The 10,197-nt window shown below is 37.6% G+C and overlaps 1 protein-coding gene across 1 annotated transcript; it reads right to left on the reverse strand.

Annotated features, from left to right (window-relative positions):
* Nucleotides 1–3,434: 3,434 nt before the first annotated feature.
* On the reverse strand, nt 3,435–9,744 carry LOC113546028 (gamma-glutamyl hydrolase). The gene is made up of 9 exons (XM_026945722.3): nt 9,417–9,744; nt 7,042–7,156; nt 6,399–6,449; nt 5,469–5,553; nt 4,752–4,890; nt 4,359–4,465; nt 4,183–4,276; nt 3,935–4,072; nt 3,435–3,575 (listed from the first exon to the last, which is right to left on the reverse strand). The coding sequence occupies exons 1-9, from the start codon at nt 9,520–9,522 to the stop codon at nt 3,457–3,459; spliced, it is 954 nt and encodes a 317-aa protein (XP_026801523.1). The 5' UTR covers nt 9,523–9,744; the 3' UTR covers nt 3,435–3,456.
* Nucleotides 9,745–10,197: the final 453 nt, after the last annotated feature.

The raw sequence follows: 10,197 nt of genomic DNA on the forward strand, positions 1-10,197 counted from the left end.
CAACAAGCAGAAGCAAGAAAGCAGATGAACCGAATAAATCCAGTTAATTCGCATTAATTTCTTTAATTTTTCATTTTTAAATCCAAATTTTTCTCCTCTTCTGCTGTTTTTGCATTTCCTGCCCCAGATAGATATGAACGCTTCATTATTGCAGCTTCTTCTAACATTCGTTACTTAATTTAGTTCATTTAGTAAATTTTAGTTTCTACTCATTTCACACCACAGTGGACTCTCCTGCGACTGCCTGATACGCAAACCTTTTCGACAAATGATAGTAAAGTGTGCTTTTTCGCATATCTATTTTAAAAATCATGAGGCTCTCTAGAGGTCTGGGGCCCTAAGTGACCACTTACACCGCTTATCGCAAGAAACAGCCCTGTGTCAATTTAGGACCAATGCTGAGGTGACACTCATATGGTGGTGTGTGTTTCTGGAATAGGTGTATCAGGTATACAGGTACAGTGTTTTCTAACACTGTGTTAAACACTTACTGCACTTTATTACACAAAACGTGGTCTTGTTGGTCCACATTGTAGGTGTACAATTAGAAACTAGTGTGTTAGTCATCCTCTACCTAAATAATATACCCCCTTTTCCTTAATGAACAGGGTAGAGGGGGGGCAATACATTATGCATATATAGCATACATACAGTCAGGTCCATAAATATTGGGACAGTGACACAGTTTTGGTAATTTTGCCTCTGTACACCACCACAGTGGATTTGAAATGAAGCAGTCAAGATGTGACTGAAGCGTAGACTTTCAGCTTTAATTCAAGGGGTTTAACAAAAATATTGCATTAACCGTTTAGGAATTACAGCCATTTTTTACAGAGTTCCTCCATTTTCACAGGCTCAAAAGTAATGGGACAAACTAATATAATCATAAATATTAGGATTATTTTTATTACTTGGAGGTAAATCCTTTGCAGTCAATGACTGCCTGAAGTCTGGACCCCATGGACATCACCAAATGCTGAGTTTCCTCCCTTGAGATGATTTGCCAGGTCTTTACTGCAGCCATCTTCAGTTGCTGCTTGTTTGTGGGTCATTCTGCCTTCAGATTTGTCTTCAGTAAGTGAAAAGCAGCTCAGTTGGGTTGAGGTCAGGTGACTGACTCGGCCATTTAAGAACATTTAATTTCCAAGCTCTTGGGCTGCTTTCACAGTATGTTTTGGGTTGTTATCCATCTGTACTGTGAAGCGCTGTCCTATCAGTTTTGCAGCATTTGACTGAATCTGAGCAGAAAGTATAGCTCTGTACACTTCAGAATTCATCCTGCTACTTCTATCAACAGTCACATTATCAATAAACCCCAGTGACCCAGTTCCATTGGCAGCCAAACATGCCCATGCCATAACACTGCCTCCACATGTTTGATTGATGATGTGGTATGCTTTGGATCATGAGCCCTTCCTTTCTTTCTCCATACTTTTCTCTTCCCATCATTCTGGTACAAGTTAATCTTGCATCAGAACTGGTCAGGCTTTTTTTTAGAGTTTTTTTAGCAAAGTCTAATCTGGCCTTTGTGTTCTTGAGTGTTACCAGCGGTTTGCATCTTGAGGTAAACCGTCTGTATTTACATTTATGAAGGTGGCTCTTGATTGTAGACTTTGACAATGATAGGCCTACCTCCTCCAGAGTGTTCCTGACTTGGCTAGATGTTGTGAAGGGGTTGTTCTTCAATAAGAAAGGAATTCTGCAATCATCCACTTTAGTTGTTTTCTGTGGTCTCCCAGACCTTTTGGTGTTGCTGAGCTCGCCAGTGCATTCCTTCTTTTTAAGAATGTACCAAATTGTTGATTTGGCCCTCCTAAAGTTGCTGCTATCTCTCTGATAGGTCTGTTTTGGTTTTTCAGCCTAATGATGGCCTCCTTCACTTGCATCAACACCTCTTTGGACGGCATATTGAGAGTTCCCATGAACAGCTACCAAATGCAAATTCAACACTTGGAATCAGCTCCAGACCTTTTATCTCCTTAATTTATCATGATATAAGGAGGAAACAGGCCACAGCTGGCCATGAAACTGCTTATCAGTCCATTGTCCCATTACTTTTGAGCCTGTGAAAATGGAGGAACTCTGTAAAAAATGGCTGTAATTTCTAAATGGTTAATGCAATATTTTTGTTAAACCCCTTGAATTAAAGCTGAAAGTCTACGCTTCAGTCACATCTTGACTGCTTCATTTCAAATCCACTGTGGTGGTGTACAGAGGCAAAATTACCAAAACTGTGTCACTGTCCCAATATTTATGGACCTGACTGTATATATGCATAATATATATATATATATATATATATATATATAGCATCATAGTTACTTGTAGCTGATTAAATACAAAGCTTAATGTTGTACAGAACTACAGAATACATACACACACAGTTTTTGAAATTTTATAAAATAATATGTTTAAAATGTGATTATTTAGCGTAATGTTGTCATTTAAAGCAAGTATATGAAGATTTTGGGCATATGTTTACGGAAAAGATTTTATGAGAGATACATTTCCATTATTTCTCCATTGCATTGTAGCTCCAGTACCAAAATCATGATTCAACATTCAGACACTGAATATGTCCTGGCTGATCGACTACATTTTGAGTAAGCAAAGAAATGTGATTTTTGACTACATTGTTCTTTTAAGCAGAAGTGAGAAAATAGATAGCGCCAAGGCCTGGGCAATATGACAATATCATTTTGATATTGTAGTAAATCATGTCATCATGGACTTTTCGAAGTTTTTCGAAGTATTGTGGATATTACAATTTTTTAAATAACATTTTTTTTAAAACAACAATTGAAATCAGCTGATAGGACACTTAAAATTTTGTACAGCATCTTCAGAGCTGTACAGTTTAATTGCTAGAAATCTAATTACAAAATAGAATTACAAAACGAATTAGAATTACATAATGAATTCAGTTCTTCACATTTTTTAAAGCAACATTACTGCTGTGCTGGAATTTGGTTAAAGCTTTATATTGTTAAACATATTTTGTATTATAGAGATGTGTCTCAGGTCCATGCACTGCATGGCACAGGTCCATGAGCTGCTGAGATGAGTGTGTTACTGAGGCACTTTTTATTCCCCTTTGCAAGCTAAATGCTGCCCTCCTCTGGTAAAGCAGGAAAGATAACCCTGTTTTTTTCCCCCACATAGTAGGAATGTGAAAAAGTGCAGATGTGACAGGACAAAAAGAACAGCTCATATCTATACTCACATAACATAAGTGACACTGAAGTCCATTCAGTTTGTAATGGACTTGATGAAAAGCACCTGATCTCTTCATGTAAAGGCATAACAACAGCCTGTTTTTTTAATACAATGACTGCTACTATAACAAGGAAAATAAAGTAATTCTATTTCTAATGGATTAATGAAACCCAGAAAAGAACAGTTTCACATATAAAAACGAGAATGAGGACTGAGTGTGAACAGGAAAAAGTTTTTCATTTAGAAGAAGTAGACTTGCTCATATGAACTAAACTTTGCTGTGTAAACAGGATTATAGTTGTATATGAGCGCTTGACTCTCCTCCTCCGGACGACTGAAGTGGTGAGAGCTTCTCCTTCCTGTGGAGAGACAGACAAAGAGGGAGAGGGAGAGATGCAGAGAGAGAGAGAGAGAGAGAGAGAGAGAGAGAGTGTGTGTGAGAGACGGGGGGGGGACAAGCTAATAAATAATGTAAAAAAATATATATACACAACAAAACATACAGACAAGCAGACAGACAGATGATATTTAATTATTTAACAGATGCTCTCAACCAGAGTGAGTTACAATAAATAAATAAACAGACAGACAGAAAGCAAAGAGGCAGACAGACATGCAGACAGACAGACATGCAGGCAGACAGACAGACACCTAGATACATAGAGAGACAAACATGCTGACAGATAGATAGATAGATAGATAGATAGATTGAAGTCACCTTCATTCACCAGGAACTGGGCCAGTAGTGAGGACACATGGACGGCATTTTTGGAATGAGGAAAACTGTACTGAGGATGCCACTGGAAACGGTTCACTTCTGGATGCCACTGAACGCCGTAGAACGGGTACTTCTTCCCTGTGGACCAATCAGAACAGTCGAAAACATTTCCTTGAAGATAACTATGCACATAATTTCCATGATACACCCCGTGGTCATGTGGTTGTCAGTCATAAAAAAATATATACCTTCCATGGTCGAGACGAAGACAGCTCCGTTCTCCGCCTTGTTCGTGGACAATATGGTAAAGAAGCTACTCAGTTTCTCATTTCCTACAAACACCTGAAACACCCAGAATTACGATTAAAACGATGCAAATGTGAAACCATGTAAATGCTACGTTCTCGCTGCTTCAGTCGTGCACCTGCTCTGTCACTCCGTAATGGTGGAAATTTCCCGTGAGCGGTTCCTCTGATAGCGCCTTGAACAGCTCTGGAGGAAAACTAGCAAACATGCGGCTGGACTGGGCCTCTGTTAAAGAGTTTAAACTTGGAATTAGGATTCAAGAGATGCAATATGAGGAGAGCCAGGAATGTGCTGTCTACCCTCTTACACATACATGAGGTCACAGATGCCCCTGATTGGCACAGAGTTTCACAGAGTATGCCCCTCCCACCCAGAGAGCACAGCCAATTGTCAATCACAGCGACTCTAGCCAGTCGTAGGTGGTCATGAGCTAATGCATTTGTCAGGACTTGAATCTCTGGCACTTTCCTGTTGCGCCACTCTCAAGTACAACATTTTTTTTACTATGTACCTGAGGTGAGGTTTAAGGGCATTGAGACGTTGTCTGCCATGGTTTTGCTCAGCAGGTTCTCTCCAGCCACCTGTACCGTGAGAAGCTGGAAGCCCAGACACGTTCCCCAGATGGGGAAGTAGTCGCCCTCATCATTGGCCTGAAAGAAAAGTGAAGCAGATTCAGAACTGTCGCTCACAATGATAGGAAGCAATACAGTGAAACTGCTGGACTCATTTCCTTTTTTCAACAGCTGACGAGCTGGAAATAATGAGCAGAAGTTAAAGATCAGTACAATGTACAGTGCGTGTATATATATATATATATATATATATATATATATATATATATATATATATATATACATACACGCACACATATATGTATATATGTATATAAAACACCGATGCAACAACTAGTCCCTGAAATAGCCACAAGGCCGTAGCTACAGATAATAGGAACTACTGGAACTAATTAAATAAATAAATAAATAAATAAACTGTTCACCATATCAGTGGAAAGCTTCTGATTCATCAGCTCCAATACAAATGAAATCTGGACAATTATCTAATGAATTAAGTTTACTTAATCAAACAAAGCAAAATTATGTAAGATGACTAAAAAAAACTTTTTTGAGGAAGTTCGAAGTGTTACTGATGGAAATTCCGACTTTTTTCACTGAGTCAGATCTTTTGACTCGCCTCACCAATAGGAGCCAACCGCTTGCATGTCATTTACCTTAAGAGCGAGTCTGAAGTAAATTCCAGCCGTGTGGGCAAAGTCAGATGTTTCCAGATCCACCGCACCACCGATGAAAATAAGGCTGAAAATAAGAAGGAGGGAACAGAATCACGCAGTGTTTAGAAATTCCTGCTTGAAGCCTATAATTGCTGTTTATCTGGGTTACAGTTAGAGCTGCTTCATCATTGATATCCAGAGTAATGACATCTGAAAATCTCTCAATCTATAACATGGTTCTTACAATTTATTTACTCTTGAAATTACAGATGCTTATTGCAGTTATTCAGCCAGTTTAGAACCAAAAGAGTTTCATTGCACTTTAATAAAATACAGAGTGCATTCACACCCGGCGTTCCTGGGATAGCCTCCAGATCCACCATGACCCTGATCAGGATAAATCGATTACTGAAGATGAACGAATGAATAAATAAGCCACCATTATGCAGTGAGGACTATCGTAGCTCAAGGACTTTTCAGTCTCACTATGTTTGCGGAAAATAGTCGGACAATTAAAACACATAAATGGCACAGGAATGTGTGTGATACAATGCCCTCAGTGTGATATATAATGCTAGCTAACTTCAGATGCGATCACAAATACCACTGGCCGATTACGTTTAATTATTGGAAGAAGGCAAAAATGACGATCTAATTTAAATTATAATTAATCATGCTTTATCGGGACTTTCCTTGCTGCAGGGAAGAGGTGATTGTCACCAGCAGACAAAAAATTCCACATTTTTATACATTTACTAGGCGTACTACAGAGGCTAATCGCATGAGTCTCACACACACACACACACACACACTGAGTCATCATTAGAAAGAGCGTGCTTTCTGATTAACACTGTTGATGTTATGAAGCTGAGGAAGCGTGTGCTCTCTTCTTATTTTGTCTCTGGACTGGAAGATGAAGTCATGACCTACCCATTGATTGACTGGAAGATTTTTTCATGCTCCTCTTTGGTCTGATTCAGTCTAGAATAAAAAATGGTGCAAGATTAATACTTTAATAATGTATAGTAATACATACAGTTTAAACATACAGCAGTTACAGATGTTTGCTAGGTGTAAGCCTCAAGGATGGTCATAATTTAAGTATTTTAGACTATATATAAGTGGATGATGTGTTTTCATGTGGATCCTGTTAAATTAAAACCAATTTCAAACATGGGATCCCAGAGTACAGCTCCAATTTTAGATAAATCCCGAGGGAATATTGTTGGTTTTTCCACATAATATGACAACTTGGGGTCAAAGGTCATGGTCAGCCATTGTGTGATACCTCTAACTTTAAAAATTGTTTAAAACTTGAAACTTAGTTAAACTTAAAACTTTTTTCAGTCACTTTCAGTACAGACTTGTAATCAGTCAACACCTCAGGCTACAAATAGCAGAAGCACCGGAAAGTTCTCTGATCTAAATACAACACGGTGATGAGCTGATGAGTCGTATAAGGTGTGTTAGAGCAAGTGATTCACCACGCTGAGACAAATATGAGCTTCCTGTTCTAAAGGTAGTCAGTTGATGCTAGGATCCAGTTCAGGTGATAAATCACGTGCTGGTGTACCTAATAGGAACCACTCGTGCTCCACCTGACTCGATGTACTTCACATAAGATGAGGGAATGTAGGTTCGTCCATACGGTCTTAGATTAGGGTCTTTTACTTCCTGAGTCAAAATACCTGTGAAAAAAAAACTTACTTAAGACATCTTAAATATAGTAAGTCATGTAAGCACTCTTAAGTTCATGTGCAAAAACTATAGCTATAAACACTTGCAAAATTGTAAGCGTTGGCAAATTGTCATCGTATAAGAGGAATGAGTCTGTTCAGAACATACTGTTATTGGAAAATATTCAATGCTGAGGTGGAAATGAATCAATAGATATGTAAATCATCATACAGATGAACATATAAATGAGTCGTTTGATATAAATTACTCATTAGATGAATAATAATAATAATATAGAGATGAATCAGTGGATGAATCATGTCATATAGATGAATCTATAGATGAATCATGTGATATAAATTAATCATAAGATGAATAATATCTGATAGATGAATCTATAGATGAATCATGTGATATAAATTAATCATAAGATGAATAATATCTGATAGATGAATCTATAGATGAATCATGTCATATATATGAATCTATAAATGAATTGCGTCATACAGATGGATCACTAGATGAATCAGCAGGTGAATCCTGTCATATAGATGAATCTATAGATAAATCGTGTCATGTGACATAAATGAATCATTAGATGAATAGTATCTGATAGATGAATCGTGTCATAGATGAATGTATAGATGAATAATATCTGATAGATTAATCTAAAGATGAATCATGCGATATAAATGAATCAGTAGATGAATAATGTCTGATAGATGAATCTATAGATGAATTGTGTCATATGGATGAACCAATAGATGAATCATGTCGTATAGATGAATCATTAGATGACTGATAGATGAATCATGCCATACAGATGAATCTATAGATAAATCGTGTAATCTGACAAAAATGAATCATTAGATGAATAGTATCTGATAGATGAATCATGTCATAGATGAATGTATAGATGAATCATGTCATACATATGAATCTATAGATGAATTGTGTCATATGGATGAACCAACAAATGAATCATGTCGTATAGATGAATCATTAGATGACTGATAGATGACTCTGTAGATGAATCATGCCATACAGATGAATCTATAGATGGATTGTGTCATATAGATGGATCAATAGATGAATCATGCGATATAAATGAATCAGTAGATGAATAATGTCTGATAGATGAATCTATAGATGAATTGTGTCATATGGATGAACCAACAAATGAATCATGTCGTATAGATGAATCATTAGATGACTGATAGATGACTCTGTGGATGAATCATGCCATACAGATGAATCTATAGATGGACTGTGTCATATAGATGGATCAGTAGATGAATCATGCGATATAAATGAATCAGTAGATGAATAATGTCTGATAGATGAATCTATAGATGGATTGTGTCATATAGATGGATCAATAGATGAATCATGCGATATAAATGAATCAGTAGATGAATAATGTCTGATAGATGAATCTATAGATGAATTGTGTCATATGGATGAACCAACAAATTAATCATGTCGTATAGATGAATCATTAGATGACTGATAGATGACTCTGTAAATGAATCATGCCATACAGATGAATCTATAGATGGATTGTGTCATATAGATGGATCAATAGATGAATCATGCGATATAAATGAATCAGTAGATGAATAATGTCTGATAGATGAATCTATAGATGGACTGTGTCATATAGATGGATCAGTAGATGAATCATGCGATATAAATGAATCAGTAGATGAATAATGTCTGATAGATGAATCTATAGATGGATTGTGTCATATAGATGGATCAATAGATGAATCATGCGATATAAATGAATCAGTAGATGAATAATGTCTGATAGATGAATCTATAGATGGATTGTGTCATATAGATGGATCAATAGATGAATCATGCGATATAAATGAATCAGTAGATGAATAATGTCTGATAGATGAATCTATAGATGAATTGTGTCATATGGATGAACCAACAAATTAATCATGTCGTATAGATGAATCATTAGATGACTGATAGATGACTCTGTAAATGAATCATGCCATACAGATGAATCTATAGATGGATTGTGTCATATAGATGGATCAATAGATGAATCATGCGATATAATTGAATCAGTAGATGAATCATGTCTGATAGATGAATCATATCTTATAGATGAATCTGATCTGAATGGTTTTGGTTTAAATGTTGCATTGTCAGCAGTTTTACTATAAAGCCAGTACAGTAATGTTATTACGCCGGTTGCATTATGCATCATTTCTGAACAAACTCTATAGAGAAGCTGCATGTCAGTATACACACCGATCAGCGGCCGGTCGTTCAGCGTCTCTCCGCGAGGAAGCCGTGCAGCGCTCGCGCAGCTCACCGCGAGCACCGGGAGGAGCAGAGCCGCGATCCGGTGCAGCATCCTACCGCCTTACAGTCCTCACAGACCCCGCAGACTGGAGGCTACAGAGCCTGGCCCTCGACAGTGTGCCTGAGTGTGTGTCTGTGTGTGTGTGCGTGTGTTTTTCAACTCTAACGTGTGAAGTTTGAGGAAGTGGGCGGAGCTTGAGAAGTTTTGAGAAGAAGGAGGAATCTCCGCTTTGGTTGTGAAAGCTCGAGACAAACCACACACCATGAAGTGGCCGAACATGTCTCTTCTACTTTCCTCTACGGAATTTACGCGCACACACCCACACACACACTCACACACACACACTCACACACACACACACACACACTAATTACAAGACAGACCATGCAGAATTGCAGCAGGTTTTTTTAATCACTCCTGTGGAACTCCTATGCCCATGCTAAAAGAGAATTATGGTGCCATTATGTACCTTAAATCTTTATAAAAGTACAATACATCCACATTCCCAGGTGAAAAATAGATAGATATTAAAGGTACAAATGATGAGGGTTCAGTTTAGTACCCTTTTAAACAGATTTACTTGCATGAAATGCACAGAGGCCTAAGGTACTTTTTAGTAAAATGAATGCTTTTTTAAGTTCTACCCTTAGTGGCCCGGTGTGATCAATTCTTAAATCATTTCATCCAGAAAGTTGAGGACATCAGATCTAACATACCATCTCATAG

The sequence above is a fragment of the Pangasianodon hypophthalmus genome, chromosome 8, assembly GCF_027358585.1.
Source record: "Pangasianodon hypophthalmus isolate fPanHyp1 chromosome 8, fPanHyp1.pri, whole genome shotgun sequence".
Classification (NCBI taxonomy): Eukaryota; Metazoa; Chordata; class Actinopteri; order Siluriformes; family Pangasiidae; genus Pangasianodon; species Pangasianodon hypophthalmus.

Excerpts from the sequence above, each read along its gene's own strand:
- LOC113546028 (XM_026945722.3), bottom strand. The coding sequence starts at position 9,522 with ATGCTGCACCGGATCGCGGCTCTGCTCCTCCCGGTGCTCGCGGTGAGC. Across the intron at positions 7,157-9,416 it reads GAACGACCGGCCGCTGATCG|GTATTTTGACTCAGGAAGTA; the intron begins GTGTGTATACTG and ends TTTTTTTCACAG. Across the intron at positions 4,891-5,468 it reads ACTTCAGACTCGCTCTTAAG|GCCAATGATGAGGGCGACTA; the intron begins GTAAATGACATG and ends CTTTTCTTTCAG.